A 15,900-nucleotide genomic window follows, 5' to 3' on the forward strand; every position below is an offset into this window, starting at 1 on the left:
AAACTCCTGCCAAGGCAAACTCTTAGTCACTTGAGTTCGTTATAAATACCCAGTGGCAGTAGTTGGAAGTAGCCCACAGTGCATTTTATATTCTAAGCTGGATGTGAATGTCTTTGTGGCTATATAGAGTAGTAAATAATTGAGTTTGATTAGGGAGAGGGACCTCATTATCCCCCCACCTGTGCCCAGCTGGTAGGGGAGGGTCGAGATGAAGCCATTAGCTGTCTCTCTTACTGGCATCTCAAAGAGCTCAAATACATCTGTGTCTTATTTTCTTTTCTGGCACAATCAGTCGAGCAAGCTAAGCAGGCATGACCGAATTTGGCAAGTTCCAAGGACTCTGGCAAAGTTACACAAGGAGAAGACGGAGGGCAGTCATTCTGGCTTCTTGCTGCCCATTAGTCTAGTGAGTTACGTTTTGGAAAATGTCTGTTGTGGAAAGAGCACTTTGTCCAATGTCAAACATGGCATTCGCAAACAGCCCCCTTTGATGTCGAGTATGATTTGTTAGAGGAGGCAAACAAAGCCCTGCATTCATGTAAATGCAGACTTCTTGAGATGATGAAGTAATACCTAAAAAGCTCTGAACGAAGGTAGCTTAAAATAAATCTGTACTATCATTAAGGCTTTTTGCCCTGGAAATTTTATTATCACAACTTGACACATTCGATCTAATGGTGTTTCTAGGAGTTGTAGCTCAGCTGCCAGTTGGCACACAAATTAAATTTGGCTTATAGTTCCCCTGCTCTCTAGCACTTCTTTTCTGTTTTGATACAATGTTTAAATTGCTTTGACTACTATATATGTATTTTTCAAAGCAGCACCTTTGCTACACCTTTTAGATTAAGGTTTGAAACATTTTTAAAAGTCAGGCTTTCATTGTACAGTTTACAAATTCAATTCAAAGCTGTGAAATGTGTTTTTGCTTAGATTGCAGTAGCAGTCCCCAAGGCCTGTCACAGTTTTTACAGGGGTGTAGGGAATCTACAAAGTGTATTTTAGAATATTCATAAAATGCAAATGTAAGAAAGTGAATGTAGGTGCTGAAGTGAAGAAGCTGGGCTCCCAGCAGAGTGAGCAGAGTGAACAGGCAGAACCCCAGGAAAGTTGTCAAGGCAGAAGCTGGCTGGTTAGATGTCTGATGGTAGCTGGTTGCAGTGTCAGAATCCCACCAGTTAAATCTAGAGCACACAGTTATCCAAGGCTGACCTGAGGTGCACAAAGAGCAGGATAATTTAGGCTCAGAATAAAAATTGCAGCTGGCATAGTTATTCTGGTTCCTATCACTGTGCACTTAATCTTAAAAATTACCCAGCTTAAGTTAAGTACACTGCATCAGCTGGGATTTTTAGTCTTAACTTTGACTTTGTGCTGATCAAGTGGAAATCGTTATTAGTCACTCACAGATACTTGCAAGTGTGCCAGCCATTTTCTGCAGTGAGCTTTAAGTGCTATAAATTCCATCTCAGTGTAAAAAAAAAATAAATTAGAAATTGCTCCATATCAGAAAGGCAGCTTTTGGAAAAGTTTCTCATTCAGAACAGAAGCCCTTTGTCCTTTAAATGTGGGAGTTTTATTTTGTTACTCAAACTGAGCCCATGGAGAGGACTCTGCCTGTCTCTGTGCCACCGCTCAGCACCTTCCCCTGCGCCAGCCCGTGGAGCTCTTGCCTCTTCTGTTGTTTCCTTTTTCCTCTTCTGAACCTTGCCACCCTGGCTCCAGTGCTGAGGCTGTAAAAGAAGATGGAAAGCCAAGTTACCGCAGAATGATCACTATCATTAACATTCACGGGTGGTTCACTTATCATTCCTGACTGCACAGACATGGCAGCCGTTATGAAACGTCCACAGGTGTAGCACGATGATACATATTACATTGTGCCACAATGGATTTATGTATTCTGTAACAAAAGAAAAGTGTAATGAAAAAATACAGAAGGTAATCCTTTATTCCTCCACTGCACAATTTATCAGTAATGCCTGTGGATGATAAGTGCCAGGGATTTCCTTTGCTTGATTTAACCTTGTCACCCAGGTATGTTTTTGCAAAATGATGGAAAATATAACCTAAGGAATTTCTTTGGCTTCCAATTTGTAAGCAGCAGTTTTAATTAATGGAATAGCATCTGCTTCTCTGTCCCGTTTTCTAGTGTGTTGACTTAAAATACAGGTACCGCACATTAGCAGAGTAAGCTAAAACATGTAATTTATAATTGTAATTAAGGATATGCTGGAATTGGGTTGAGTGAGAGCAGTTCATGAACAGTACCAATGCAGAGCATAGCTGGGAAGCTGACACGGGGAGGTGAGGTGTGTATTTCTTCCAGAAGAGCCTCTTGGTGCTGTTTTCCCATCCAGGCGGGTTGCGGCAGGTGGGTGATGGTCCGTCCAGGCTCCAGCACCCCACAAACAGCACAGGGCTTCTCCTCCTCTGCTGCCCTGGCGATGTGCTGACACGCTGGCCTGACCCCAGGGCAAGGCCAGAATCTATTTGGTCTGGGATTATACCCCCTCTTGGCTCAGATTTGTGAGTTTACTGAGAGCTGAAATGTCGTTACTGAGGTTCTGCAGGGTATTGTTAGAGAAAACCAGCACTGCACGTGGAGAGCCAGGGCACAGGGAGGGGAGAACCATGTGTCTGGGCTGGGATGGATGGTTCAGAGCCTCTGGCTCTGGTCCAGAGCAAATATCCAAAAGTTTACAAACGCGGGGTGCGCTTTACACTGCACTGCTCTTGCCAAAGCCTCGCTTACCGGATAGCACACTAAATATAGTAAAACACAGAGGTTTTTCTTATTTTGCTTTGATCAGTAAAATAAACTTTTAAAGATTGTTCTGGGATGAGATCCAGCTTCTGAAGCAAAGAATGACCATGGCTCAGGCATGAGTTAGTAATAGAGTGTCAGGAAAATTAGTCTGACAGTTCTCAGGCCAGCTGCTCAATAGAAAGAATCGACCAAGTCAGGATGGCCTGAAACACAAGCAGGATCAGCAGCAGCATGTGCTCTGTAGCAGCTGAAGTGTCAGGAATCGGAGGACAATCTTCCATTTTCGGGAGGTTCCTGAGAGGTGTTGATGGAAGCAACCCCAAGCTGGGGCAGGTGTGGTCAGATTCGGGGTGTAGGCTGCTGACTCTGCTCTGTTTGTGGGAAAACACCTTTGAAAAAGTTTGGTTTCCTGTATTTTGGTTTTCTGGAAACCTTCTTTCTGTATTGCAGAGCATGATATGAATTACCTGGAGGCACCGTATGTCTTTTGAGTTGATGTTCTGGCGATTGGGTCCAGTGTGAAAGGCTTTTCTTGTAGCACTTCATTGGCAAATGTGTCATTTACACAAAAGCACAGAGGTAGTTTCCTTTTTGTAATTATAGTACAATTGTACAAGAGGTTTTTCACTTTAAAAAAACCACTAGGTGTAGCTCAGCAGGTCCATTCAGACTGGAACTGTGATGACTTTGGTGCTGTTGGGCAGAGGCAAGAAGCTGTGAGGTGCTCGTGCACATTGCAGGGCTCAGTCCTGCTTGGTCTGTATTGAACACAGGGCAGAAATAGAAAGGGGAAAAGTAGATGCATGAAAAAGCTGAGAATATTTGGTTTGAAGATGAGTAAGATGGAGTTATAAATAATAAATGTTGTAGAGAACATAAATTTGGGGCTTTTAGGCAGTTTCATTTTGCCAGGAACAAAGGGAACTGAGTATGAAATTCAGATGAGACTAACTCCTGGCTGATGAGAGGAAACGCTGCTTCACAGCAGGGCCTGGTGGGACCGTGCTTGGTGAGGAGTCTGAGGGGCCAGGGTTGCTCTGAAAACAGACCCTTCTGGTACATCACTGGCATGCATTGGCATGCCTGGCAGGCATTTTTATTTTTTGTAATGCATAAATGACCACCTGCTGTGGGTTTCTTGATCATCTCTTCAGCTTGTTCCAGCCACTCAGCAGTGACACCCGGTTGCAGCTCCCCAGGGATAGATGAAGGGGTCTGTGCTGAGCAGGGCTCAGGGGACACGGGTGCCCACTGCCCCGTAGCTGCAAGGAGAGCGTGGGGGCTGGTGGCCAGTATGTGCCCAGCCTGGGACTTCACTAGTCACTGTGTCTGCATTGCAGCCAGTGGCCAGAAGGTCGGTGTATGGTGAACAAGGGGAGATGTCAGCTCTTCTGCAGCTGTCATGGCATAGGCTGGGGATGCCTGGCTGAAGTGATCTGAGCCTAAACTTGTGTTCCTAGCGTTTCTTCTTCAGTACCATGTAACATGGGGCTGGTTCTCACACTGTCCTTATGTTGCTTGGACTAGTTTTGACCACCACTTGTTTTTAAAAATATTGCAGCTGTGATGGTCGCATAGACCTCTACTCCCTGGTGGAATTCCTAGTTGACAGATACCCAGCCTCTCCTCTCTAGGCAGCTTTGCAAACCAGCTTCCCCTGTGCAGTGCCTGGAGCTGCCATCAGTCCTCCTGCCTGCAGTGACATCTACTGACACAGCAGAGAGTGACGCCAGCTCCGAGGGACAGCGTTTCCTGACGGATTAATCTGGTGTCTCCTCTGTTACATTGTCCGCTGCTGCCACGGTCAGTGTTTGGCAGCGGTGCCTCCCGTGCCCCCGGCTGCGGGCAGTGTCCCCCAGTGTGGTCTCCCCTGCAGGACCCCGCAGTCCTGAACCTTTTTGTGAGCTTCTGGGCCACAAAGTTCACAAAAATGCGTTCAAAAAAAGCATGTTACTTATTTTGGAAATAATGCTGCACTGCAACGCTGCTGTGGTTTCTGTGAAATGATTTGTTCCATCTGCCGGGGACAGTATGGAAGTGGCACTGCAACTGGGTCCCTGGTATGCACTGCAAAACCTCCTAGAGACTTAGGGACGAGTGGGTGAAGAGCCCTGCAGGTCCATTTGCTCATTTTTCTCTTTTAATGACGAACACAAATTGATCAAAAATAAAGATAAATAATGAATATCCGTACACACCTTGAATCTCAATCCATTTTCTCCATTTTTGTCTCTGCCTTTCTAAGGGAGTTTGCTTGATTTCTCCTCTTCCTTTGATAGCACAGCTTTGTTAATTGTTGTGCCTAACGAGTCCTTTGCTTGAAGCTAACGAAAATTGCAGTGAGCTGCCTGATGATGATGAGTTTGTAAAAATGCATGTGCATCTGTCTTGCAGAAATGCTGCTCATGGATTCTCACTTATTCAGGTGGACAGTATGAAGGTCACCATGAAGGATATCTTACAAAAGGCCTTAAAGAGAAGGAAAGGATCACAGAGAGGCTCAGGTGGGTTATTTATCGTACTTTCTAAAGGGTAGGGTGTTTTCCGTGAGCATATTTTATCTCTTTATAACTGTTGTGAAAGATGCTCAGTTTTTTCTGTGGGTATTATGATTTTCTGCACCACTCAAAAGCAGTTCTGTGCAGAGGTTTGTGTTCTAGACACTGGCAAAAAGCAGACAGTGAAGGAGCTACATAATGTTTGCTGCAGAGCAGTATATCCATTACTGCAAATACTTATTTATGATAACAAAGCCATTTGCATTCAAGTCCAGCTAGTGGTAATTGAGATGATGGGTGGAAGTACAGGACAACAGTCCTTGCCAGAATTTGTATACTTTTAATTTATGTAAGAAAATTATGCTTAGTTTGATTTTAAGTAACTTAAAGGAGTCATCGTTACTTGTAGAGAAAAAAAACCCTTTACTTCCTGCAATGTTGTCAAAATAGCTCTGTTATAGTTAAGACATATCAACATTAAAAAAAAATAAAAATTTACATTCCTTGCATTGACGTTTTAGAGCAATGCTTTTCCAGGGTGTAAATGTACATTGACATGTATGTTGGTGTGTGTATATTTCAAAAATATAAGCTGAGAGATCTTTCCAGAAACAAGATATAATTACTGTGAGAAATTGCACCCAGTCTTGTCACACAACAAAGGAACTTTAATATAAACCTGTCTATACAGTAGGTGAAGATAAGGGTCTTGTCTTTGTAAATGAATGAAATCTTACATACCCTTAGTTTTAACTATGGGAAAAGAAAACAAACCCTGTTCTCTTTAGAAAAAGTAGTTCAGTGCAGTTTTTAAACTAGTGTATAATCTGTCATGGATTTAATTAGCTATCTTCGGATGAGAGCTGAAGTTTTAATAAAAGTTAGAAGAGATAACACAGTGAAGGACACGGATGAGCTGTCTCAAGGCCATATTCCAAGGGAACGATAAGAGCTGTAAAAAATGGCAGAGGAGAGCAATTGAATGAAGCAATGAAAATCTGATTCTCGTAAAAAAGAAAAAAAAAAAGGAGAGGGGAGAGGGAGCTGCTGGTGGGGGTGGTTGTAGATGAGCCCCGCCAGCGTCTGCAGCAATTTGGCCGCTGTCCAGGCCTCATTGTTCACCCTCGGCTGCGGCGGCTCGGGCCAGATGTGCCAACTGCACGTCCCGGCTTTGCCAGCTGACTGCGCCGTTTGATAACCAGCTCTCTGGATGCCCATCACTGGCCGCAGAGATAGAATTAAATGATGATGATCTTCCCACAAGTTGGGAGAGGAAACAATGCATATAAATCTTGATTTCATCTCAGCGTGAGAAGTCTTTATCCATCATCACTCATAATGAACAAGTCGTTAGCTGCGATGAATGGTGTTCTGTTTTTTTGAAACACCTCTTTTGTTCACTTTTTGGGTGACTTTTATTTATTTCCTAGGGTCAGATTTCTCTTCCCTGAAGGGAAGTGGCTAAAGGATGCACTTAGTTCAATCTTTAAACTGCTTTCCTCCTTCATGTAACAGATGTTTTCCTCTTTGTCCATTTGAAATTTGGTTTTGATTTTATTTTCTACTTTCACTCAGTAGTTTAGAAATGGAACAGACCTGTCATTTATGTCTTCACCTAAGACACTAATTTTTACTGTCTTGGCACTCGTGCTCAGAAACCTTTGTAATGACATGGTGTGTAAGCAAGTATGAATCATTGAGGGGGGGGTTAATTACATAAGATATCATTTAAATTTGCTTTTTATAAATTATCCATGTGACTTCTCACCTCTTTGAGATATGACCATCATCCCTGCTGGGGATATAACCTCAGTAAAAGTCATGACTAAAAAAATTCTGATTACTTACAGATATATTTACTATTTGAATGTGTAATTGGATATCCTGAAGTAATCTGTGTTGCTTGCAGTTTTCAATTTAAGGTGTGTAGATACATCCAGAATTAGGGCCTGCAGTTGTAAGCTCCAAAAATTGGAATCACTGTGAACAGTGATCACTCTAGTGAGAGATTTCTGCTTGAATCCCCATGTCATTGAATTTCATAAACAAAATATTTAAATTTTAGTTTACTTTTTAAATGTTGTAGAGCATTTGTGATTCATTATTGAAATGGTCATGTAATGTGACATGCTCAGATATTTATGTCTGAAATTAGTAAATAATTAAACTTTTATTAAAATTGTCTCCCGTTATCTAGAGCTTCCCTTATTCCTAGTTCCTCTCCTTATCCAAAACAGCAATTCATCAGTTTGCAGACTGTGGGGGGATCTGGAGGGTCTTGCCTGTCATCTGTAAACCAGCAGAAAAAGCAGCTGCCTGTACAGAGGAGACCCCCCCATCCCAGCACACAGGGAGCTGCCATCCCTGCTCTGCCCATGGGTCCCACACCAGCCTTTCCCAGCCCCTTTGACTGTCCCTGGCAGGGTGGGTGGGAATGCTGGGGAGCTAAGGGACAGCTGACACTTGGGGTGCCACCACGGTCAGCATTGATAGACCAGAGCAGGATCAGGAAAGGGTTTGTCATCTTTCTTCATCTGCCACCAGATTCTTCATGCTCACCGTGGATATGCCTCTTCCTTTCCCTGGGAGATGCACAGATAAATGGAATTTGAGATCAGCCCATTAGCACAGTGCAGTCCTGTGCCATTGGAGTTCAAGTCATTATTAAGCAGTGGATTAGGATGTCAAAGTTCTGAATAAAAGATAAGACATAATTTAGGCAAAGCATTTCTTTTCATTCAGCAATGCTTCCTTTTAGGTTGATTGTTCTGATTTTTTAAAAGTACTAACCAGAAATAGACTTAACATGTTTATTTAAAGCTTTTGTAGTAGTTCAATACAACTGTGAACTTTTCTGCACATTTTCAATGTGCCTCCAAACCACTCTTCACAGGACAAAAGAATTTATTATGTTTGGAGCTTATGCCATGTCCAAGGACTTGTATAGGAAATGGTTTTCTGAGCTATTTTCAACACTGACTTACATGACAATTTTCAAATTGGTCCAAAGTTTGTAGGAAAATGCAAACCTTGGTTGGCTGTTTTTGGGTGAGGAAGGAGTAGCAGGATTCCTGTTGTATGTCAGGATGTTCAGGTGTGACCAGGGCTAAAACATTACACCCCTTCTCTCTGTCTCATTCCTCCAGCAGTCTGCAGCTTATGAGCAGGTTTTTCAGCAAGCAATTGAGTTGTGAGTTCCCAAAAAATCTGTTTGCCTCAGTCACCTCTGAGAGTCGATGACCTCCTGAGCTTCTCTATTTCTGACTTTTGTTTAAAAGTGCCACTGCCATCCCCTGGGCTGCCAGCCCTTACCCACCTCCTGCAGCACGAGGCCGTCCCAGCGCGGGAGGTTTCTCCTGGCGAGCGGTCGTGCAGAGCCCGGGTTCCTGCAGTTCTGTGCTCACCTGGCTGTGCTGTGAGCTGTGTCTGTGGAAAAACGCCTGTGTCTTTTTTGAAAAGACTGGGGCTGAATACTTCTGACTGCAATTTAACTTTAAGCCAGAAGTTACTGGTTGTGGAAGGATGCAGATCAGCTGAAGAGGCAGAAGTGGGGTCCACTCATTGTTCTCAGAAGCAGCAGGAAGAAGGAAGCAGTGTTCTGATAGCTCTGCTCAGTCACTATGTCAGATACCCTTATTGCAAACTGTCCAAACTAGTTCACATTGCTTGCAGTTTTCCTTTCTTAGTGTCACAGGGCTTTTGCCTTAGCCGTATGAACTCCAAGCATTTTTAAATATTAGTTTTTGAGTCAATCAACAGGAAATGCAGGTGGTAAAATGACCTGTCTGTGTAGAGCTGAGTGAAGGGCGGCCCCGCCGGTGTCTCGGAGAGGACGTGATTGTCCTGACGTCATGCTTTGGGACCCTGTGACCTGTCCCACCACAGGCAGCAGCAGGGGCTTAATGGGAATACTGAATCATCTCTTGCCACATGCCCAAATAACCAGTGGGAAGAAGTACATGGGAATGTCTGCAAGTTAGGGAGAAGCCTGGAAGAACCAGTCAATGCTGCATACTGGAGAAGGTAAATCTGCAGAGGAAATTGTTGAGGCGGATGTTTAATTACTTGGAGTCAGGCTGGATGGATCAGGATAGGGTCTCTACAGATATGCTCGTGTGCCTTCCCCTTCTCTGGGCTGGTTCCATTGTCTTTAAAAACTAACGGTTCTTTTTGCTTAAGAAGGAAGCAGCAAAAACAGCCATATAACCTCTCTGTTATTGTAATGGATTCCCCTGTGTACACTCATAAAATAGAAAATGTAATTGATGTTTTCTTATGGTAATGAAAAATAACTAAGTAGAATACTTTATCATCCATTTGTTTAACCTATTGCGTGCTCAGCAGCATGGACTGCACATGCATATTTTACATGAAAGCTGAATATAAAACACCCTTGGTTGTGGAATGAGCTCCCAGAGGAGATGTGTCTAATCCAGCAATGGACCCACATTGAGAGGGGACATTGCTCACAGAGCCAGAATGGGAGAGAAAGAGACTAAGGCTGGGGTGAGATCCTGACCCCAGTGGTGGGAGAAGAGCCGAAAGCTTCCTTCAGTGCTGTGATGCTGGGATTAAGGCCCTGTGGAGAGCTCCAGGATCCACAGATAGTTTAAGGATTGTCTTGGATGAACTTGCCATGCCTGGATCTCTCTGAGAATGCTTTTGAACATTGTGAGCACTCCAGCAGCTGATGGTTTAAATATAAAATCTATCTGCAGTGTGGCAGATCTACAGAAAGGGAATCACATGCTTGAAACTGTGAGCATAAGAACTTCTCATTCTTCTTGAATTTATCTGTGGAAATGTCAGATAAGGTGTTGTCCAGATTTGGGGCAGGAATAATAGTGGAGTCTTGAAAAGCCTTTTTAGAAGGTGAGATTTGCATGTTTTAGCATGTGGTATAATTCTGCTCCCTAGAAATCAGTAGGTATCTCAATCTGAACTTCATAAAGAGGTCAATTTTAGGCATGCTTTTAAAATCCCACCTTTGTGATTTGCAGATCAAGTTTAGTAGGTTGTACAGATCATGTTGCATAACTGTAAAATACCATTATCAGTATAACTTGATTTCCTTTACTGCAAAGTGATTTTCCTACACAATCAACTGGTGTGCATTTCTGCTGGTTTTACTTTTACCTATACTTATTGTAACTCAGTTAGGCTACGAGTTTTGGTTATGGTAAATGTATATTTTAATCCTGCTTTCCAGGAAGGCTTGCAGTTGGATGAAGGAGAGCAGTTTCTCTGAGGTGAAATGCAGAGACCCTTATGTTCAGCCCAGCTGAGACTGGGTCTGGCCCCATCTCACAAGGTGCAGGAGGTCAGTTGATCTTAGCAGGCTTTTTATATCTGCACTAAAGCCCAGATTCAGTATTTTCTATAAAATATATTTACATGGCTGACAATTTTCAGAACATAAGAAAGATTATGACTTAATTCTTGATACTTGATTTATCTTGATGCCATGGTGATTCCCAAATATGTGCAGGAGCTGTATGTACATGTGAAAGTTATCTTCCTTGCCTCTGAGCTGCCTTGCTCCTTGCGCTCTTCAACTGGGATGCCAGTTGCCTTTTCCTCCAGAGCTTGATTCAATGGCCTATAAATGCTAATGTAAAGTAAATAAGAACGCAGAGAGAATGTGCACAGAGGCTTTGTTTTCAAACAAATTAAGCATTGATGTCAGTATATAAAAACCAAATGTTCTTAGAAGGAAATGAGAGACAAAACTAAACAATGTATAATACTGCAACGTTACGATAATCCTGCCTGTTTCTGGCCTGTGTCGGCCTCTCTTGAAATTTCTTGTGAACAGAGAAGCCTTGTCTGGTTAATTTTGTCTGATTCAAAGTAGAAATTCTTTGCAGGCTGAACATGCTCCTGATTATTATTTAATAGCTGCTTCAAACTGCAAACGTCCCTGAACCAGAAATGCTCTGTCCTTTTAAGAACAAAATGCTACAGAAGTTTAATTGTTATAAACAATACCATTTGCCAACATTTCACAGACATGACCTGTATTTTCCGTAGGTTAGAGTGAGAGTTATTAACTTAGTATATTCTTTTCAGTTTGGAGAAAGACTAATACTTTCTCTATAAATGAAAACAGCTGCTTTACAATAACATTCAAGTCCCTAACAGCTGTCAACTAGTGCTTTTTGCATTCTTTAAAATGTGTAAAGTGACTGAAAATAGTAAAAAATAATCTTAGTAGTCTGGATAAATGTGTTATCTCACTGCTACAGGAAGCTGAATAACAAGGAAAGAGAAGAATTAAAGAAACAGGGATAGGACCTAAAAAGAAAAGTCTTCATATCATATTTTAGTCTCTACCAGCAGAATCAAAGGAATTATAGCTGCAAAGGCCAGTTAAAATATTCTGTTCCATCACCAGGTAGCTCAGAACACAGTCCATGTTTTGTAATGGTTTATTATTCCTGTGTTTTGGAATTGCACAAAGCTGCTAAGTTATCCTTCAAATCCTGCAGGACAGAAGCTGCAAATAGAGAGTGCAGAATGAGGCTCATCTGCCGTTCAGGAGGCAACCAGGGAAAAGAGATTGGAGTTTGCTTTGAAAATTCACTTTCTAATGTATCGATCAGAGCAGCACTTTGAATGTCAAATTTCTTGTCTTAAACATGCTTCTGAAACGGTTTACGAACACGTTTTGTTCAAAACTTACATGGGACGTAAGCAAGAAAGGCAATGCAAAGGTACTGTTTGTGTGGAAAACCATTTAGAGCTGAGCACCCCCCAGGCCCAGGGGAAATCGCGCAGCTGCCGGAACGCTGAAGGTTTTCGTTTAAACCTGTCCCACAATTTTCCTATTCCTGGAGTATCTCAGCAGTTGTGTTTGTAAATACTTGGCCTTGATGCTGAAGTGCCGTATTTGATTTGTCCTGTTCCTGCCTCCCGCGGGTGCTCGGGAGCGCTGGCGTTCCCCGAGTTCCGGGCAGGAGCTCAGCAGCTCCGCGTGTCCACAGCAGCTGCTCTTGCTGTGGGAAGAGCTGTAGGAATTGCTTGGTTTTCCTTCCTTATCCCTACCTTGTAGGTAAGGGAATGGGGCAAAAGAAACGGCTGGAGAGGGGAGTGCATGTGGTTTTTTGTTGCTTTTATGTGCTTTTTATTTATATATATATATTAAAAAATATAATTAGGAGGAGAAAAGAAACTGTGTGAAACCACAGCTCTGTGATTAAAGGACTTTTAAGAGATAAATCACAATTAGAATGAACTGTCACTGAAGTTTGATACTGATACTGAATTATGGTAACTGAGGAGTTTAAATTTAAAAGTAAATATGTTAGAGTGGGCGATGCATATGTTTGCTCTGACTCTTACAGAGATGGAAGTCCCAGCATCTGTGACAGTGACAAGCCAATTAATTTGTATTTCCTTGTGTTTACATGCATGCTTTTCTGCCTAATGGTAGTTTTGAGTTTCTTTGGCTTTCAGTGCTTTGTTTTGGATAATTATAGCATCCCTGCAGAGTCTTGTGCCCCAGTTCTGGATGGCTTTACCTGGAGATACTATTAGGAGGAGAAAAGAAACTGTGTGAAACCACAGCTCTGTGATTAAAGGACTTTTAAGAGATAAATCACAATTAGAATGAACTGTCACTGAAGTTTGATACTGATACTGAATTATGGTAACTGAGGAGTTTAAATTTAAAAGTAAATATGTTAGAGTGGGCGATGCATATGTTTGCTCTGACTCTTACAGAGATGGAAGTCCCAGCATCTGTGACAGTGACAAGCCAATTAATTTGTATTTCCTTGTGTTTACATGCATGCTTTTCTGCCTAATGGTAGTTTTGAGTTTCTTTGGCTTTCAGTGCTTTGTTTTGGATAATTATAGCATCCCTGCAGAGTCTTGTGCCCCAGTTCTGGATGGCTTTACCTGGAGATACTTCAGAAATCCTGGTTTCCCTTGCAGTAAGCTGTTTATATTAGCAGCATTTAAATTAAAAATAGCATAAATATTTGTAGATTCTTGCTGAAGACTCTCCTGCTTGCTGCCCCCTTTCACCAAAGTGGCGATGCAGTGAAAAGGCATCAGAAAACGGGAAGGGTCCCCATTGTCTCAGCTTCCCCCCACATTATCCCAGCTTCCCCCCAGATGGGGGACAGGGGTGGCTCACTTGTCATTTCTGTGCCAGCTTTTCCTCAGCAGGATGGCTGCTGGGCAGGGTGAGCTGCTTTATGTGGGGAGAGGGTGATGGAGGCTGCTCAGAATGATTTCCGTCTGCCTACAAACTCCATCTCTGGTTCTCAGGAGTAGTGATTTATTTCAGTGAGCCCTTTCTCCCCAGCGCTGACGCTGAGCAGACCCTGACGTGACGGGGACGTTGGTGTACGTGGAACAGCTCATCAGGAATAAAGTTTGCGGATAGTTTGTCAGAATAGAAATAGCTCATTAGTCCTGTGTGTTTGGGCTGATGGGATTCTGGACATCACCCTCAATGGCTGAGGAAAATTTTTCGTGCCTAGCCTCTGAAATGCAAGTGAATATTGAATTGCATCTACTTTAGAGCTGTTGGTATTGAAATCATACATTTATTGGTTCCTCTGGATTGGTAGTAAAGCTGTAATTTATGTGACATTTTAAATTCTACAGTTCAGTGTTTGGATGACAGGGACTTTTTTGTTTATTCCACCCACTCTGAAAGAAGGTCCTACGGGTACCCCAAGTGCCTTCATGGGACCCTTTCGTCCTGCTGGTCTTTTGTGAAGCCCGAAACCCACCCATCCAGATGTTTGTGTGGCCCCTTGCTGCAATATTATAACTTTCCCATCTGTAACCAGGGGAAAGCAACTTTCTCACTTTAAAATCCCAGTCAGTAGAGACCTCATGTTCATCTGCATCACAAATAACCCTCTAAACTGGCATTGCAGGTGTTCACATGGGTGCTGTCTTTTAAGGAGAGGACTGAGAGGGGAGCTGTACCCTGTTCATCTGCCTGCCCTGGCATTGTCTCTTAAATTTGGGATTTAAAAAAACAAAATTAAAAAAATCTGTGTATTGTATTTCTGCCATAGGTACATTACATTATGGATCAAACAGTGATTTCTTTCTCCTTTTGGCTTTATTTAGAGCTATATGTTGCTAATGCAAAAAGAAGAAAAGTCTATAGCAGCAATTAAATAAAGCATTTCTGTGAATATTCTGCAAAAACTGGTTTGATGTTAGTTATGCTGCATGTTTTCTATTCTACAACAAAGCAATACATAAATGAAGTGTTTGTTTCTTTTCAAGGGGCTTTTGACTAAATTCTTTAATTTCACTGGCTGTCAAGGTAGTGTTAAGTAAAATGGGTTTGAACTGCTGTAGTTTTTGTGTACTGGACTAGATGTCAGAAACCTTTGCCATCACTGGAAATTCTGTCACTCTGGATTTACTATCTGTTTCCCACAGCTGAATTCTTAAGCAGTGTGATTTAACACCTTGGCTCTCCATCAGCCAGTCCTGGCATTTATTTGAATGCATTACACCACTGGTTTCCATAAACTATTTTACAATTGTTTCATATAAATGACTGTTTATTTCTACAAAAACCATCTGTATTTCTGTGGAGAGCAGCAGATAACTGTATGTAAAATTCAGTAATGTCACAACAGTGCAAGTTAAGAAAAAACAGATTGGACTAAAAAAAAGTCAAGTTTGTGTGTAATGTTAGAAGTTTGTTTTCACTTTTAAATATCGTTATTAACCAGTATTTGCATTTGTAATGATAAAATCTATATTCCACTTCAGAGGTGTTGAGGGGTTTTGGGGTTTTTTAACAGATAAACAGATTTAAGATGTCCTCATAGCAGTAGGATTTGAGATGTAAACATTCTCGTTTTACAGCTATTTCCTCTCAAACTATTTACATTTTTTCTGTTGTTTATTGTCATTGCCAGGCACACAATGGAATCCTTGCTCCTTCTGTCATGCTGTAAGAAAAATTCTACAGAAGGAGGCCTGAGACCTCTCTCTGTTCCCAGTCTCTGTGCTCTCCGCAGTGTATCGATCCCTCTCCTTCTCTGTTCCTCTTCTGGTTATAATCCTGTCTCAGAACTCATTTTCCAGCTCCAGGTCAGTGCCTGGCATTGCCGGGAAGGCTGGTCCTCCTCCGGGACCAGGCCATGCCTCACTCTCCATCCTCCCAGCCAGCACCACATGGAGCATCCACACGGAGCTATTTTAATTCTCCCATATGCTGCCCATGTGCTGGCAGAGGGAAAGCTGGAATCCAGTAGTCTTACACTTAGCACGACTGATACTTTCTGACAGACTATTTGAAATGATAGAAATACATAAACCTCCTCTTTTTTATGACCTTGTAATAGCTGTAACATATTTCCAGCAAATATTTTCTATAGCAATAATAAAAAAGTGATAACAAAAAAAATAAATATAAATATAGTTTAAACTCAAAAGAAATCACACTTTCAAAACGTAGGGTTGGAGCAGGGAAGCAATAAATCATGTATCCTTGTGCACGGAGAAACTTGAAATAGGAAAGTACCACAGACATCAACATTAAATGTTTATCAGCTAATTTCTTTTGCCTGTTTCCTTTCTCACTGCTGCAGGTGAGCAGAGCCTGAGCTACAGCCCCTGTTCACTGCTGCCCGTTTGCTGCTGCCCAGC

General features: G+C 42.2%; 1 protein-coding gene across 3 annotated transcripts in view; it reads left to right on the forward strand.

The window, feature by feature from the left end:
* Positions 1-15,900, forward strand: part of MAPKAP1 (mitogen-activated protein kinase associated protein 1) — an 85,052-nt gene that overhangs the window by 37,670 nt on the left and 31,482 nt on the right. For all 3 annotated transcript variants that reach the window (XM_009998813.1, XM_009998815.1, XM_009998814.1), the window contains exon 6: positions 5,162-5,271. In XM_009998813.1, the coding sequence (XP_009997115.1) occupies positions 5,162-5,271 (110 nt within the window). The remainder of the gene's footprint in view (positions 1-5,161; positions 5,272-15,900) is intronic.

Source organism: Chaetura pelagica, unplaced genomic scaffold (genome assembly GCF_000747805.2).
Source record: "Chaetura pelagica isolate M959 unplaced genomic scaffold, ChaPel_1.0 scaffold405, whole genome shotgun sequence".
In the NCBI taxonomy this organism is placed as follows: Eukaryota; Metazoa; Chordata; class Aves; order Apodiformes; family Apodidae; genus Chaetura; species Chaetura pelagica.